Source organism: Cotesia glomerata, linkage group LG1, assembly GCF_020080835.1.
Source record: "Cotesia glomerata isolate CgM1 linkage group LG1, MPM_Cglom_v2.3, whole genome shotgun sequence".
Lineage (NCBI taxonomy): Eukaryota > Metazoa > Arthropoda > Insecta > Hymenoptera > Braconidae > Cotesia > Cotesia glomerata.
Genome location: NC_058158.1, coordinates 1,428,398 through 1,447,560, shown reverse-complemented (window position 1 = coordinate 1,447,560; position 19,163 = coordinate 1,428,398). Strand labels below are relative to the sequence as shown.

The window sequence follows — 19,163 nt, the reverse complement described above, 5'->3', positions numbered from 1 at the left end:
GTGGATACATCTGGAATGCTTACATAGGAAATGTATTTGAATTAGACATGAACCTGAGCAACTTGACCGTCTCGAATTGATCCCTAGGAGCCGTACGTGCTCAAATATTAGCATCCATACTTTTTGGCATGATATCAGAGCATAAAATTGAAAACGATTTACTGCTGGTTTGACCTCAATAGTTTTTACCCAACAAAACTTTACATACACATAGACAAAATATTTGCGTAACGCCCGCGAAAATAAATATTGATTCAAAGTACATGCATCAGCTTTAAAGAAATATTGTCCCAGTATTGACATTTACAAACTCCATAAAAACTCACTTTAATAACTCGATTGTATATTTATTGAGTATTGTTTCGGAAATTTTACAGCACTAGTCAATAGTATATTTGCTTTTTCCATCGCAGTACTGTCTGAAATCCATTACCGAACCAATTAATCCAATATTTTATCATCTAATAACTTACTTCTGTTTTTCAATTAACAGCTATGTTCATCTCAGTCTGTCTTTATTCAAACATCGTACTTATTTGCTTAACAAATTCAAATCCAACTAATTAATACAATTCCCCACACACGCGCGCATTTTGCATTCTATTCAGATTATCGCTAATTGCTAGTAAAAATTTGACTCGCAAACTAAAACCCAAAGCTTCGAATGCATAATTAATAAGTTTATGTTTTACTTTAATTCCTCTGTATATATTTTGTTTTTATAGTCGAGTAATTAGTGCTTCGTTTTATCTGTTTATAGAATAATTATACAAAGATACCTTCCGTAAATTATAATATTTTAAAAGCATTGATTATGCAACCGCCGTAAAAAGTTTTATTAATTTTACCTCACAGAAATTACATTTTTTTTTTTTTTTATTCAAAAAAGTTTGTAAAAGTCAAACGAGATTCCGATTTTCTAATATTAGCTTTGAGAACTCAGAAAGTAGACTTCGTTACAAATCGAGTCTCATCAGCTACTGTCAAGAAAGATAAACCCTATTTTTAACACATAAGTAACTTGTATTTGAAAATACCATTACAATTTGATTTATAGAGATCAATAAGTTAAAGTTTCTTTTATTCTTATAAAAAATTCCAAATTTTTAAAAAATTCCAAATTTTTAAAAAATTTTTGCAAGAAATATAATCAATAAAAAATATCGACGGTCTAATTTTATTTTATTTTTTTTATTTTTATTTTATTTCAATAAACAAACCCAACAGCCTAGGCCATTAACAGGGTTAATAATACAATTGTTAGTACATAAGAAAATTAGCAATTTGTCTAACTCTTTATTTTTCAGAGGGTGATTTTTTAACATTTTGATGCAACAATAATCCAATTATAAATTATTTGAATTATTTAAGCCTAAATATTATATCTCTATTAGATATTAACAGTATTAAATGGTTTTTTAAAGTGATAATAAATTTTGAACTAGTTGTTTTTTTTCGTACAAATAGAAAATTCTCTAAAATGGAGTTCGACAATTTGCTAATTAGAACGTCGATATATAAAAATGAACATCAATTTTAGATATTTATAAAATGATAAATACGTTTTCTATTTCTCGCTGATTTTTTTGGTGAATAATTAAAATTTGACGAAAAAAAAAAAAAAATATTTTCTTTTTAATAAATCATTATGAACTATCTTTTGATCAGAAAGGAATAAAAATTTGATTTAAATTACTAGTTTTGAAGAATAAAATATGAAAATTTATAGAAGTGCTTCATCTAGGCTACATCAGGTGTTATAGTTCATAGTAAAAATTTAATACCTGAATTTTTAGCTTTGTATGTTGAGTCTAAATAAATTTGAAACAGCGTAATATCTCTTGAAAGTTTGTTCAGTTTCTCTTTAAAAGAACCTATTGAATCAGCCTTTTTCAATGGTCACTTACGGTTTATTTTTTTCCCTTTTCTCAACTTGGAGTTGTATAAAACAGAACTACCTGTAAATAATCCTTAATCCCCGGGTAAACAGTAAAATCGACCTTATAGAGTTGAAATCTTTCCAAATGGTTTTTAAATCCTGCATAAACAGTAAAATCGACATAAAGTTAAGCTTCCGTGAATAGAATACTAAAATTTCCATAAAAGTTATCCCTATCATAAATAAATCCATAAAAATATAATTATTTTTACCATAAATAAAAATCTCTCTGTATGTAGAACCAATTGATCAAATTCGGGAGCAATAATTCACCATTTTCTAAGGTGAACCTTTTTTTGTGAACAACGTTTTATTTTCCCCTATTTCCAATAGGTTTATAGGGTCTATTCTGCACGAATATAAACACACATTGCAAACAGATAGATCTGCATATGCATAAGTGCGATAAATGTATTTGCAGATAAATTCAGTTCTGTATTTTCTCTCTATGTACTCTGTTACTAATGTCCCATACAGAGTTAACGGCCCTTGTCCTCTTTCGTGTTATCGGCAGATAACGACCTCTCAGACGATCACCGTGACGTGGTTAGTTAAAGATAAAATACCGTAAATCACGTTTAAAATTTTAATAAGTAATGAGATTATACCTCGTTTGGCTTCAAAGGCTATTTAAACTTGTGTACATTCCATTTAAACGACGGAATAGAAAAAAACTCTACTCGTACTTGCGACACAAATTTATAAAATATTCATTCGAGTCTCACTTTTTAGATTTTTTATTTAAAGCAAAAGCACCAATTTTCACACTGAATATTTCACTCTAGGTATTTAATTTATTCAATATAATTGATTAAGAAAACCTCGAATTTCGGTATCAATTTTTTTAATTATTCAAAATGAGGTTTGTTTTGAAAAGAATCTTCCATTTTGCTTCAAGCTTTTTTTAAAACTCGTAGTCTTAATTTAAAAACTTTTAATTCTTCGATTAAGGGTAAGGTAAAAAACCCAGTTACTGACACTGGCCTAGTTATTTGACACTCGCAATTTTATTTTAATTAAAAAAAGAAAATTTTTTCAAAAAACCAATTATCTAAAAACCTATAATTCACAAATTGTACTTATTGATTTATTTTTTTTCAATTAAAATAAAATTGCAAGTGTCAACAACTAGGCCAGCGTCAATAACTGGGTTTTTTATTTCATATTACTTTCATAAAACAAAAAAAACTTCATATTTTCTCGACAGAAACAATTTTCTTTATCAGAATTCAAAAGAAAATTTTATAAATTAAATTTATTTTAAAAAGTATTCGATTTTTGATAATATATAAAACATCATAAGTTCGAAAATTGTTTGTAATCTTGAAACAAGTTGTTATTATCTTCAATGAATGTTACAAAAGAAATAGTTGAATAAAACATATTTGAAAATATCAAAGTGCTTCGCAGAATTCTTACAATTCTCAACTGAAGAACTTTTTCTCTTCAAGTTTTATTTTCTAGCTTCAATTGGTGAATTTTTTGAATAGACTCAAAAGAAGAGCGCAATTTTTAAGAGAATACTTTTTTCGAATTAATTATTTTTTTTCTTTTTTCCGTTTAACCAGCCGCTAGTGCTTTAGTATTAGTTACTATCTCACGTTCGTCGAAGCTTATTTTATTTGATTTCTGCAGTCTTCGTTGGCTGTACCTTTGCTTACTTTGTGTGCTCCAGAACTCATAGTATTAACTGAAGACCGAGTAGAGAACTGGCGCTGTATATCAACTCTATACGAGCATAGTTGTATAAAACGAGTTGCCTCTACTACCGTGAAGATCGATGACTGAGACAACCAGGATTTACAAGAGAAGACATACAAAATAAGACATGAGCAAATAAATTTAAATTATTCGTTATTTATTCTCCTTTCTCGTTTAGAATTATTATTATTCAGCTCTCGTAGCAGTTTCTAGATCTTTCTCTACCTGGTTCGGCTTATTTATTCCTCTTCTTGTTCATATTCGTCGTCTTCTGGATACTTGTACCTTGACGACACACCGAAATATATTATTTGGATTTGCGAAAGAGGACGTTTAAGGGTGCCGGTCTTATTTCCGATGATCGAGAAGCCCTCCATCACCCGGCTATCGGCGTGAAAGTAAATTCAATTTGTCTCCGCAGGTCTCCAAGGCGACGATACCACGGAATACTTTTCCACTGGTGATACTCACAAGGGAGAGAAAGAGATGGAGAAATAGATCACTGGTGCGATAGGGTGAAATGAATAAGGGGCCCGATGAGGGAAATCCCAATGAAACGGCACCCCAGCACACCAGTCAGAGACTTATCCACCACCGCAGAGGCTTTCCATTTCCGTTACACACTGCTAGGGGAGGCTTTTTCCGAGCTTCGTATCATGCACGAACGCTAAATCGCATCAATAGACATAACATCCACATCTGATACTCGATACTCCGCAGACTGCCGATGTTATGTTTTTAGATATCTTAATATTATTCCGAGGTTTTTGCGGAAATGAATAATGTTCTTTTAGTGAATAATTTATTCTTTTTTAACATAATTTTTACTATTTTAAGCAGCAATATCTAATTTTCAGCATTGAAAACTTCTTTTTAAATCAAATTTTCAGTGAAAAAAAAAATGTTTTACATGATTTTTGATGAAAAAACTTTTTTTTTTTTTTTTTTTTTTTTTTAACCCCGCTTTTCAGACTTCTGTCTCGATGGGGGTCCGGCCGAGACCAGAAGGGTCTCTCTTCGAAAAATCGAAATTTGAAGCTTCTAAAATCAAACGAGCTTTCAAAATCAAACTTCTATTAAATTTGAAAATTAAGCTCGAAGAGTTCGAAAGCATAGAAAAGCTATCTCTTTGAGCTCTGAGAGCTCAAAATAACACATAAATAATATTTTTGAGCTCGAAGAGCTCTAAAACGTCATAAGTGCAATTTTAAGCGCCTAGGTATGGAATTAGTGGAAAAATGCAGGGATGGCCTTCAGGGTCAACCGTTTTTCTAATTTTTTTCTTATTATTATATACCAATCAAATGTCTTTTGCATCCTCTAAAAGGTTCTAAGGTAAAACCATTGATAAGTTGATTATTTTTTTTTGTAATTTAGATTTTTCATAATTTCATCTCCGCGATTCCATATCGGAAAGCGGAATGTTTGGCCTAGAATCTTTGTAGAGGATGTGAATACGATTCGATTGGTACATAACAATCATTAGAAATAAATTTATCGAAAGATTTAAAGCCTAAACTAATTTATCATCGTTAAAAATGACTTACAATAGTTACGCGGAAATGTCAAAATTTGAAATTTTTTAATTTCTAAAAAATTAATCAACTAATCAACTGTTTGGCCTTTGATCCTTGTAGAAGATGTGAATACGATTCGATTGGTACATAACAATCATTAGAAATAAATTTATCGAAAGATTTAAAGCCTAAACTAATTTACCATCGTTAAAAATGACTTACAATAGTTACGCGGAAATGTCAAAATTTGAAATTTTTAAATTTCTAAAATATTAATAAACTAATCAACTGTTTGGCCTTTGTACCTTTTAGAGGATGTGAATACGATTCGATTGGTACATAACATCCATCATATCGAATTTCTTTTGCATGCTCTAAAAGGTTCTGAAGCCAAACCGTTGATTTTTTTCTTTTTTAACAGGCGAGACCATTTTTTTCTCTCTTTGCTCTCACAAAGTTCAACGGAACTATCTCTGTCGCACTCTCAACAGCAGAGCAATTGCAGTTTCGATTGGTTTCCTGAAACGAATGGAATTTTTGAAAAAACCGCTTTATGGTGAAATAGTTTATTAAATTATCTATTATCTCTAAAAACGTTTTTTCAAAATTTCCATTCGTTTCGCTAAGCCGATTGAAACTGCAATCACTGGTCTCGGCTGTTAATGTAGATTTTTCATAATTTCATCTCCGCGATCCCGTATCAGTTTCATCAACAAATAAGAGTTTTTCCCTTCTAAAAATTGTTATCTTTTAAATTAATTGAACTTTTATTCAATTATAATAAAAACGAACAAATTTTCTCCATGATTTTCACAATTGACAGTAAACTATTTGTTGTACAACCCTTGCAACCACAACAAATTACACCAGAAACTCTCGAACTTATCAATCGCCAATCAGTGTTTACTGACCAAGCGGAGCATTACAAAACCTCAAAATTAACGTAGCGCAGATCGGAAACTAGCCAAGTAAATGAGAAGTGTGTGATTGGAAGCTCTTTCCTCTTAAAACGTAGTTAATTAGCCTATTTAATTATCGATTTGCATTGGGTTTCGGTTTACAGTCAGTTACTCGCGAACTAATGCCGCGTGGTTAAATAGATCCGAGGTAATTACCGAAATAAACTTGAATGATAATGCGTCGACAGGATCATTATCGAGGATCGGCTTTTAGCATCCAGTGTGATAATTTCAGCTCCGACTAATGCAAAGTTTATCGAATAACCCGTGTAATATTGATGAAACAAATTAGCTAGAGTTCTGATGCATGTTTCAGGAAGACGATAATGCTCACGATAATCGAAGAGGACTCTTACGAGAAGGACGCCCTCTTCTACGTCGAACTAGGCGAGCCCCAACTTCAAGGAGGTGAGTATCGACCTTTTGTTCTAATAGACTTAACTATCTTATGGTACAAAAATAACATTTTCATTTTGTGAGGATCGAATAATCACCAGAGGTTATTTATTGGCGTTTATTGTTTTCGCAATAAACCAACCGACAATGGAATAAATAAATCATGCTTAGTTATTACCGGGTGAGAGAGAGCTTTCTTAACTCTCCTTCCAAACGGCAATTTAAGTTTTTAAGTGAAAAACGTGAATAGCCTCCTCCTATTCCGAGAGCTATTAAGAATTTTATCCACTGCCGAGTACGAGGCAATAGGGATGAATACTTTATAAAGACGGCCGGTTTTTACACTGAGAGACAATTTTATTTAATAGTAATAAAAAAAGTTTATTTGGATTTGAAAAGAAAACTTAGTTAATAGTAATAAAATTATATTCCATATGAATAAAATTGTATTCCATATGAATAAAATTTTATTAGTATTTAATAAAATTTTTTTAAATACTAATATGTATTTTTAATACACTGATAGAAGGATTTATTTGTATTAAATAATATTTGTTAATAGCTAACAAATCATTTATTAGAGACCATTTTTTAATATTAAATAAATATTTCTTAGTATTTAAAATGATTTGTTTGTATTTAATAAATCTGATATTCATTTATTAAATATTAATAAATCTTTTAAATACTAAGAAATATTTGTTAAGGACTAAAAGCGGTCTCTAATAAATGATTTGTTAAATATTAACAAATCTTTTAACTATAAACAAATCCTTCTATCAGTGTACGAATATTAAGTCATTAAAACAAATAATTTCAAAAAAAAAAATTAATATTCATCAGTTAATTATAATATATTCAAATATATTTTCACAGTAAAATCTTTTAATAAATAAATAGTACAAGGATGTTTCAACGAGACATTCTAACCTAACCTACTTGTTTATTTCTCCTTCCCCTTTATTAACCAAATAAACGTTTTATTAAATAGTAATAAATTTTTATTACTATTAAATAAAATTGTCTCTCAGTGTATTTATTTATTTAGTAACAATAGACCCAACAGCTGGAAGGCCAATCACAGGATCTCAATACAATTTATACATAGTTTAATGTATTTATACATAGTTTAGTGTATTGTATTTTTCATACGCAATTCCGGATGAAATAGACTAATACTGTCGAGAGACTATTCGATCCTCCAAATGACTTTATTTTTTTTTATTTATTCATTTTTTTATGTAGTAAGTAAGTTTAAATCTAAGAGAAAGAGCGACAAAACTAATCTCACAGTGTCAAAAATTATTAACACGCCTGCGACATCTTAACTGCTGGATTACTTTGGCGACTGGCCGTAAGTTTAAAGAGAACTATGAGGATAAACATAATTAATAAATAATAAAGTTTTGTTGCTGCTGCTTTTATTTAAAAGTTCGCCAACATGCCTAACGCACGCCTCACAGTACTGTTGATAAAATCAGTAATGTTTTATATATTTATATTGATATTAATTGATATTATATATAGAGATAGACTCATTTTGTACACAAATGGTTAGATTATTTGTACATCCGATACACTTGCTACATGATTGATCGCGTCTGTTAGAGACAATTCCTAATCGCTAGAATAGAATTTTGTTATTATAAATTATTATATCAAATTGCCATCAATTTAATTAATTATTATGGTAAAAGACCCAGTTATTGACACTGGCCTAGTTGTTTGACACTTGCAATTTTATTTTAGTTAAAAAAATAAAATGTTCTCAAAAAATTAATTGTCTTAAAACTTATTTTTCAAAAATTATGTTTATAAATTTATTATACACGGAGAAAAATTAATTGTACTATTTACTAAACAAAAATATTAACTCCTACTATCTGAAATGGTAATAAAATTAATTAGTCACAAATTAATAGGTGGTATAATTGACAATTGCAATAGTTACAATTAATAATGGTAACGATTACTATCAAAAATGATAATTGTAACTATTAAAAATTATAACTGCTACAATCGAAGATGGTAACTGTAACCATCTCAGATTGTAAAAATTCTGAAAGAAAAAATAATATAAATTTATTTAATTAAATTCTTTATTTGCATCTATATTTTAGTTAATGGCGTTATTGATTACTTTGAATGACATAATTTTTGAAAATTATGTTTTTTAAAAATTTTTTGTAAGATTAAAAATTTCTTTTTTTTTTTTTGAAATTTCAAATTTTTTTTGAAAAATTTGGCGTTGAAATTTATTTTAGACAAATATAAATTCAACCCAAATTTAATCCCGATTTTTTGTGCACTACACTGCGCTACAACTGCTTTTAGTTAATTCAGAAATGCATCCACGCTAACACAGATTTTTAATTTTTTAACCCTTTAATCTTTGGAAGCGCAATGAATCTCAGTGTGAGCTGTTAGGGGAGAGAGCCAATCATAGTCCGTTATGCGGTTGTGTGAGAGACGGTTTAGTTGTAATAGTGTGTCCATGCGACCCTTTCTACTACTTTTCTGGCCCCCTCTCTAGGAAAAAGACTATAGCTTTCTCACTTAAAGAAGAAGACATATGACTCGAATTAAGAGTGGGGATTCAAGGCCGAACAGTAAAGGGTTAAATATTTTTTACTAGCTTAGATAGTAACTATTATTATTACTGATGGAATCAGCAACCATCAGGTTATATTAGGAATTACGATTTTGATAATAGTAGTAACTAGTTGAAATAATAAAAGCTATTATTACTGATTACCATCATAATAGTAGTAGTTACTATCAGGATGGTAACTACTACAATTCAGATGGTTTACATAATTATTTAAATAATATTTACTACTATCGAATTCAGTTAATAGATTTTACCATAACTAGATAATAAACTCTACTATAAAATTTTCTCCACGTAGTTGATTTGTTTTTTTTAATTGAAATAAAATTGCAAGTGTCAATAACTAGGTCAGTGTCAATAATAGGATCTTTTTACCTTATTAGAATTATTTTGGTAATTTTAGTTCTTTTATTTAAATTTTTTAGGCAACAGGCTGTTTTTTAAATTGATTTTTTATGTAGAAATTTACTATAAATTTCAAATTAATTACTAACTATTCAATAAAATTATAAATATTTTTTTTTTTGTACACAGAAAAAAAAACTTCTTGCACCAAGAAAATTTTAAGGAAGATAAAAGTTATTTTAGAGCAAGAAGAAATTTTTTTGGCTCAAGAAATTGACTTCAAAAAAATTTCTAATCTTCCTTAATATTTTCTTGAGCCAAAAAAATTTACCCTCCAGTCTAGAATTTTTTTTCAGTGTAGAAAAGAGGTCAAAAAAATTATTTTTAATTTTTCTGCAATATTAAAACATTTTATAACGAACAAAAATTACGACGTAATTTTCAGTATCAGAACTTTAATTAAACCATAATTTAAAAATAAACTTTCCCTCAAGGACCCTCTGCTAAAATTTCCGGAAACAAAACACATAATGGAAAATACACACCCACTTGTAACGAGTGTATCAACTACCCTGTACAAAAAGAGCTCGAGCATAAATAAGTACATCCACACCACTTGCGCACTTTATCATACTAGTTTGATAATAATCTCCGAGCTAAAAATGTCCGTTCTCTAGCGCAATAATCGCAGAACGCAATAACGAAAGTCTCGGACAATACATAATAGAGTTATTATGTAGCAAAAAGACAACCTCCTCTTCGTTAGCTTCTTCTGCGGTCCTATTTGCATATTACTAGATTTCGGGGAGGTGTGACACGTGCGCACTGACACTGCAAGCGAATAACATCATTTCGTATCTTTTCTCCTACATCCGCTCTTCTCGACCTTCTCTATTTAGCCGTACATACATTTCATATATTTTATACGAATGTTCATGTATACGGCATCCGTTGCATCCATATGCAAAAATATTTAACCGCATACACCGGAGCATTTCTACACTTGCAGCTTAACGCTCTGAAATAATAATAATAGTGCCCCCTGCGACGTATTTATCATTTTTTAATGCGACTTCGTTGCGTATACTGTTGTCTGCTTTCACTTTTTTTTTGTTTTATTATTTTCCATGGGTTTATATTTTTAAACCGGACACATAAACGTTAGTTACTTTTTCATTTTCGTATCTCGTATTTTATATCTCTTGTCGCTCGCAAGAGATCAAAAATTTTATGCAAAATAATATTGAAGCTCTGGTATTTGATAAAAAGGTGGAATTTCGGTTGTCTAAGCTGTTTTTAAATCGCTATAAAATTGAAAAAAAAATAAAAGAATTTTAGAAGTCTTATCAAATAAATGTCTATTTTTTAGAAAAAATTACATTTAAACTTTGAAATTTGATAAAAAATTCAAATTTTCATCGACCAAGTCGTCATTATTTGTATAAAAAAATCTAAAGGATTATTTATTTGCACTTTTTTTACAAGAAAAATAATATTAAAGCTTAGAAATTTAATAAAAATAAAAATTTTGCAGTTTTTATTAAATTAATATTTTATTTCAAAAGAAAAATAATATTAAAATTCCCAAGAAAAATTGTTGCTTTGATTAAGACGAATGTTACTATCATTACATATTAATATTAAAACGCAAGGATAAATAGCCGATTGTTATAGCTGATAAGCCCGATATTCATGAGGCGAATGGTTAGTTAATGGCCAGAAATTACGGCGAGGGAAATGGGGTTAAGGGTCTCTGTTAATCTCAAGTAATCTACGAGAAATATTTATTGGCAAAACCGAACAAAGAGCCGGGCACTTTCCTCAAGGAGGGTTTCGGTTACGATATCCCCCGCAAATCTTGGATTTCCCTCCTACTACTTCCGAGACTCACTCAATAATATTTCAACCTCTAAAAATCGGACTAAGTTTATAAAATAGTCACACAAAATTAATGCAATTTTTTTCAATTCATAAAATTTTCCTTCAAATATTTGTTCCTGAAAAATTCAAAGCTTTGAGAGATAGTGAACTATTTTTATAAATTCTTCCTTTGAAAAGTGTTTGCTCAACAGTTTTTCCCTGGAAATAATTTCTAACCTTTTTCACGTCCAAGTAAAATTTAATGTAATGGTAAAATTGTTGTCCATTTGCTTTACGTAAGACCTTTTATCTACACTGAGAAAACAGTTTGTTTGGCTCAAATGCGCAGATTTATTTGAAATAAATTAAAAATATATATTTAATGTTAACAAATTTCTTTTATTCAAATATATATATATTACTTTGAATCAAATACTACCTCGTTTTGGTTTATTTAACTGAATCGACTCATTTATTTCATTTAAATAAAGATTTGTTAACTATTAACAAATCTCACTTTAAGTAAATTACGCTTGGTGTCGCTACGGTCGCCACTGTTATTTCTCGACGTGATTTGTAAAAAATAAATAATGAAAATTAACTCAGTTTACAAATGTATTTTCTTTAATTTTTGTAGAAATAAATAAAATAAAAAAAAATATATATATATATGCTTAGACAAATATGTATTGAAATAGTTAACTATAATAGACATTAATAATTATGATGCTGAAGTTAGCAGACAGCTGTTAATTTTTTTAATTTTTATTACAGATCAACGATAAAAAACATATTTTAATGCACTTGTAATTTTTGTTTCATTTTTAGACGCGGAACTTTTTAATTAAAATTTTTTCGTGATAATTTTATTATTATAAAAGTCCTAAAAATTGACAGATGTCTGTTAATTTATGAAAATTAAGTTAGCCGTCATCTAAAAATTTTTAGAATTTTTTTTATTGAAAAAATTGTTACAAAAGAAATTTTTTTAAAAAACTTCATTCGTAAAAAACTTGAAAAATTATAAGTGCAATTTTAAAAAAATATTTTCTAGATCTAATTTAATAAATAAAAAAAAAAAAATTAAAAATTAAAAACGTTGACTAACTTTATAGTATTATTGTTAATTTCAGTATAATTAATAATTCCAAAAGAATTGCCCATTTAACCCCAAACGTTCGATATGTCTACTTTTACTACTTTCCTCACCTAAAACTAAAAATCATTGCTTTGAGTATATTCAAACATACCATTTATTTATAGTTAACAAATTTGATTTGGTTGAGATATATTATTGTTAGCGCCAAAGTAATATTTGTTAACTATAAACAAATCTGGATTTCATTCAAATATACTGTAACTTTGTCTCAAATAAATCAATTTATTTGTATCAAATAAATATTTCTTGTGATATTTAAATAAGAGATTTATTTATAGTTAACGAGTCTCATTTCATTTAAATAAACTGTTTTCTCAGTGTAACGAAAATAAATTTCCGCGACAGTGCTCTGTAATTGGACAAAAATAACACACCTGTAAGATTTTAGCCAGAAGCTCTGAGCCTACGGGCAGTCAACTGCTTTATTTTCCTTATCATTAAAGGGGATGTTCTCTTCGACCCGTTAGGAGCTTTCAATTGATATTCGGGTCAGTTGTCCGCCTACTAAAAATGTCGGAATCAATTTTCTCGATATAAATTCGGGGGATTATTCAAAATAAACATTAACTTAGAAAATAGAAAAAATAAATTGCAATTTTTATTAAAAATTTCACAAAAAAAAAATTATTAAATTTTTTTTAATGACAATTGTTAAATTGCAGTGTACTTTTTAACTATTCACGTTTTTTAAGATATAAGCTCATCCCGATGTTATTCTCATCAAAAACTTTCATTTGAGTACCCACATGCATTTTTGACATATTTTTCATGTATACATATATGAAATATATATAATATTCATAAATATATGAAAAATTGATGTGGGTACTCAAATGAAAGGTCTCGATGAGTCTAACATCGGGATAAGCTTATATCTTTAAAAATATCAATAGTTCACGAGATACAAGGTAATTTCTTAATTATCTATCTAGAAATAGAGTATTTTCAAATGCAGCCTAAATGATTATCACCATAAATTGGAGGAGGAGGATGGTTTTACTTGTATCACTGTAGAGTGTTTTTACAAGGGAGGGTGGGGAATTATTGTCTCTCCACTTTTTTTTCTCCGCAATATAATCTCTCAACCCCGTCATTATAACTCTCAACCACTTTTTCGTCCCCACCCCCCTGCATGTCGGGATTTTTTTCTTTCATGCCCGACACACATGTGCTGCGACTGTGGCCAACTTACGCGTTATAATCAGTACCTGCATTTGCATTACGGTCTTAAATAGTATAGAGGTACTTCTATAATGACATTTTAACTCCATAACTATATGGGAAAACCACAGAAAACCCGACCGGTACAGAGGCTGGCAATGAAACGCACATATTCTTAGTTTATAATCATTGAAAAATATTGGTGCGCGCCGGAATCGAACCCTGGTCCCACTCTTTCGAAATGCAGGTACCGAGCCGATTAGGCTATTGCCAACCTCATAAATTGGCTATTAGTGAGAATGATATGAAACTATGAAAAGGCACAACTCCGGATCAAGATTTTTTTAACGATACCAAATTTATTCTTCTGATAATATAAATTAGTCATAACAATTTATCAAAGTCTAAAAAAATCAATATTGCTTTTAAAATTATAATTTTTTTTTAATTAAATAAAATTTATTCGATAATTAACTTTTAATCAATAAAAAAAAAAATTAATAAACTCAATAATAAACTTCTAAAATTACTTTTTAAAAAATTGGGAAATAATTAACAAAAATTTTTTTTGCCTTCCAAGTTTTCAAAATGAAATAAAAAAAATTTTATTTCAATAAAACTTGAAAAAAAAAAAAAAAACAAAATTTTACACTGAAACGTCTGGGTGAAAATAAATAAAATAAAAAGTCGAGTTTATACCCAAGATAAAAATAATTTAGACTGGATTGAAATAAAAGATTGCGGACTCAGCAGACTAAAAGAAAAATCTATGAATTATGACTCGCGATTTGCATCCCCCGTAATGAAAATGAAGATGAAAATGATACACCGTTTAATGTGAGACTCATGTCGTGAATGAAGTTGCAACGTGGCATCCGGAGCTCGGAAAAGTGGAGCGGAAGGAAGCGAAACGTCGGGACTAGGCGGAATCTAACCCAGTAGGATTTAATCACGCAGTATATCATGCCAGCACAAAGCAGACGGCGAATATCATGGAAATCTCGCTTAATTAATATTAATTTCACGCTAATCGTCCTCGGTGTATCTCCTCCCAGCATATTTACATTTATCTGGCTCTATGTATTCAGATAACTAAAATTTCGCGCATCCTCCACTCGGCCCACCCTCAACCTTTTTCATCTCGAATGTGCTGCCTGAAATTTAATTATCATTTGTTTTCATCAGAACGCGGCCCAGAACCAGAATGCTAAATCTCCAGAATAATTAATGAAAAATAATACCGAAACTCTGCTCTGCTGAGCTCACCGAGTTCTATCACGCAATAGATTAAACTTGTTAATCTCCGTATTGTCTTTTTAATGATTTTTAAAGAAAAATATAGAGCTCTGTTTATTCAAATCAATTTGTATGCACAAGTTGTGCGAAATAACTTGTTACATCAAGATAAAATCCAACAATTTGATCACCCACTTGTTTTCAATGAAAGTTACTCAAGTAAACTCTCCAGCAAAATCAATAGACTTCAATACAAGAACCATTGTCCCAGCACGCCCATTGAACCTAGTGTCATACAAACACCACTATACAGTAATTATAAAAGGTAATGCCGCTCTTAACCGTGTTTCCTTTATACTTGTCCCGCTATTATTTCCTCGGGAAATTATTTCCTACGTTAAGAAATATTAAACCTGCAATTTTTAGAACAAGAGATTTTATTTTAATTTAAATTTCTCATCAATTTTATCTTGTTAAAGTTAATTATTTATTTAAATTCAGATGAGAAATTTTTTTTGCACCAGTTACTTGAGCCATTTTTCATTGGGGAATAAATTTGGATTAATTTAATTATACTTTGATTTCTTAAGACTTGTTTTTTAACTCTAATTTTACCGGGAGAACTTTGCCGAAAAGTTTTGTGTAATTGATAGTCTTCAGCGAGTTGAAGAAAAGAATAAGGGTAAATAAAAATTAAGTTGATAGATGGATCCGTGATTTTATTCGGCTTTGATAGAGATTTTTTAAATATTTAATAAGCGTTGTTAGCTTTTAGTAAATTAATTAATCTATATTAAGAAAATATGAAAAATTTTGTGTCCAGGATAGTCATATGATAAAATCTGTACCGATAGTCAGTTTATTATGATAAGTATTTAGGCTACATTCTAAAATTCTCTATCTCTAGATACATAATTAAGAAATGACCTTGTATCTTGTGAACTACTGACATTTTTAAAAATATAAGCTCATCCGGATGATACATTCACCAAGACCTTTCATTTGAGTACCCACATCATATTTTCATATATTTATATATATTATATATATCTATATATGAAAAATATATCAAAATGCATGTGGGTACTCAAATGAAAGCTCTTGATGATTGTACCATCAGAATGAGCTTATATCTTAAGAAATGTCAATAATTAAGAACTGACTTTGCTATCTTGTCAACTGAGGATATTTTTGAAGATATAAGCTCATCTCGATATTAGACTCGTAGATACCTTTCATTTGCCTACCCACATCAATTTTTCATATATTTATATATATTTGGCACATATATTACATATATGTATATATGAAAAATATATCAAAATGCATGTGGGTACTCAAATGAAAGCTCTTGATAAGTGTAACATCAGGATGAGTTTATATCTTTATAAATGTCAATAGTTAAGAAAGTACAGTGCAACAAAAGTCATTATTTAAAATTCTACTTAACACTTTTAATTCCCCTATAACTTGAATAGATAAAAAAATTCCATTAGATCACGAAAATTAATACTTTTTTTTATAAAAATAATTGACAGATAAAAATAATTGACAATTGTAATGATGAATGTAATTTTCTTCCTAGAAAATATTCATTAAAAATAAAAAAATACTTTATAGTTAATCAATATTTTAATTTATTGGGACTTGAAAAATTCTTTATAGTTTTCCAAGTTAAGGAACATTATAAAAAACTCATCACTGTAATTATTTTTATAAAAAAAATTCTTTTTAAGAAAGAGCTTTTGCATTAAGAAATATTGGAGGTGTAGGTGAAAAATAGTTTACCTAAACTTTTAAAATATTTCTCTGAGACGGGCAAGGTGTTCGAGCAATGTCGGCTTAGCGAGACCGACACTTCCTGAATAGCCGGAGTATTTCATATAATCTCCATACATTCGCCTCTCGTATAGAGCGAGCCGAGCCAAGTAAAGTAGAGGGTTTTTATTTAATTTAACAAAAAAAAAATCCACGAGTTATTGTCATAACTCATCAAATTTTTTGTCCCCGATCTTTTGTTCCACGGTTTATTTTTCCCTCTTTATTTTTTAAGCTCCAAGAAAAATAAAATACAAGGCAAGATAGAGAGAAAAACCGAGTTCGAGGATTCTTACTCTGTCAACTCCCGGGGGTGTAATTCAAGATCGCTCGGTACTCTTCCTGCCGAGGAGTGAAGAGATATATCTATAGAGTAGCTGAGTTTTTCTTATTTCCGTCAGACTCCTGGGTGTTCACTCCCATTCACGAGTCTTCCATACAGGAATCCGTCTTCAGAATTCGTCTCTGATGCCATTGTAACACCCCCGACCGTGTAATCCCGGGAAGACAACTTGATAACTTTTACTTTACGAAAGAATGCATTTTTATCACTTTATAACGCGATAATAAATTCGTAACTATCAATAAAAAATTTTATCGTGAGAAACTTTTTAAAAAGTCCTTCCGAAGCAGAATTATTTTTTCCGACGACCGAAATAACTAGGACGGAGTGTTAATGACATTCATTTGTTTTAATTCTCCGCGGAAATTGTTGCGGCTCCTATTTAATAGTGTAATGAGTGGTAAGAACGACCGTTAAGTCAGTCCATTCAATTCACAACAGACTAAACTTAGTCTCTTAACTCGCTCGTTCATTTTCATAAAACTTAAGGCATTATATCCTCTAACGAAATTTATCTTGTCAAACTGCATCTTAATGTATATATTTAAACTTATTTTTAATTCATACTTTATACTTTATAAGCCGGAAAATCATTCTTTTTTAACAAGATATTTTCTTGACAATATTAAAATAAATTAACAACATTAAAATAAATTTTATATAAAATGGAAAATATGAATTTCAATGAACATATCGACGTTCTAATTAGCAAATTGTCTAATTCTATTTTAGAAAATCTTCCATTTGTACGAAAAAACAATTAGTTAAAAATTTTTTATCATTTTAAAAAAAAATTTAATATCTATTAGAGGTATAATATTTTCCAAATAATTTATATTTGGACTGTTGCTACATCGAAATGTTAAAAAATCACCTTCTACAAAATAAGAAGCTAGACCAATTGCACAGTAAAAAATTTTGCGTCAAAAAATTCTGTGTTAAATATTTAACACTTTTTTGTGTTAATTTAATGAAATAAGTGTTAAATTTACACGTAAAAGTCTTAAATATTTAATACAAAAATTTTTAACCTGTTTTTTGACGCAATGACGCAAAATTTTTTACTGTGTGCTTATTAGATCGTCGACATAGGTTGTCCCATTTTAAATATCCCTTATATTTTTTAAAATTGTCAATAAAAATTGGATTTTTAAAAAAAAAATTTTAATTACAACATTTCAAAAATTAAATTTATTTACAAACTCTTTAAGAAATACAATTCAAAACTTTAAAATGAACTTGGGATTGTATTTTATAAAAAAAAAAAATTACTTAAAACTTTAATTTATCCAGTTTTTGTTCGGAGCTCCTCTTATTACCTCAGAACCTGTAATTTTCCTCAGAAAAATTATAGAACCAAAGTTTCTTTCGAATAACAGCAAAAAATTTTTTCTTCATACAAAAAAGAAATAATTAGATCCACTTTGAGACAAAAAACTAATCTTTTCTCCAAATTAAAAGAAAAAAGAGCAATCACCTCAGATTTGGCAAAAAAACTAACACCAGAACCAGCTCAGCGATTTAATAAATTAGAGCAAAATGTCCCAGGATTTGAGAAAACGATATCAATCATACTAATGTGGTCGGACTGAGCAAAAAGCTTCGTACATGTATACCTTGAAGGGTAATACCAGCTCTTTGTTATCTTAGCACAAAATGACCAAGGGAATGTCTCCAGCTCGTAGTAGCGCAAGAAACTCCTTTCTCAGCGTGAACAAAGCGGCTTTTTTGGTGCACCGTGCTGCGAAAGTATCTTTTTCCCTTTCTTATTTCAACAATTGTTCCACTAATTATTGTTGCTCCATTTTTGTTTAATTCCTCTTTAAAATTCTCCATTTGAAACAATATCACCATTGTATAAAATAAATATAAAGGTAGTTTTCATCAAGAATAAAATGCTAAACTAATATATAAAGATCTGAATTTCATGGGCTTTATGAGTGCAAGCTCTACGCGGATAGTTGAATAATTAAAACGTCAAAATGGAAATATCCCTCGGCAATACTGTATAAAATGAAATTAGTTTTAATGAAATATGCATACATACACCTCCACATATATATAAATTGAATTGCAATTCTTGGAGCAACCCGCTCAGAACAATATTGGAATTTAAAG

General features: G+C 29.4%; 1 protein-coding gene across 1 annotated transcript in view; it reads left to right on the top strand.

The window, feature by feature from the left end:
- Window positions 1-19,163, top strand: part of LOC123268327 (sodium/calcium exchanger 3) — an 80,294-nt gene that overhangs the window by 22,552 nt on the left and 38,579 nt on the right. Inside the window, exon 4 of the mRNA XM_044733308.1 lies at window positions 6,433-6,524. Within this exon, the coding sequence (XP_044589243.1) occupies window positions 6,433-6,524 (92 nt within the window). The remainder of the gene's footprint in view (window positions 1-6,432; window positions 6,525-19,163) is intronic.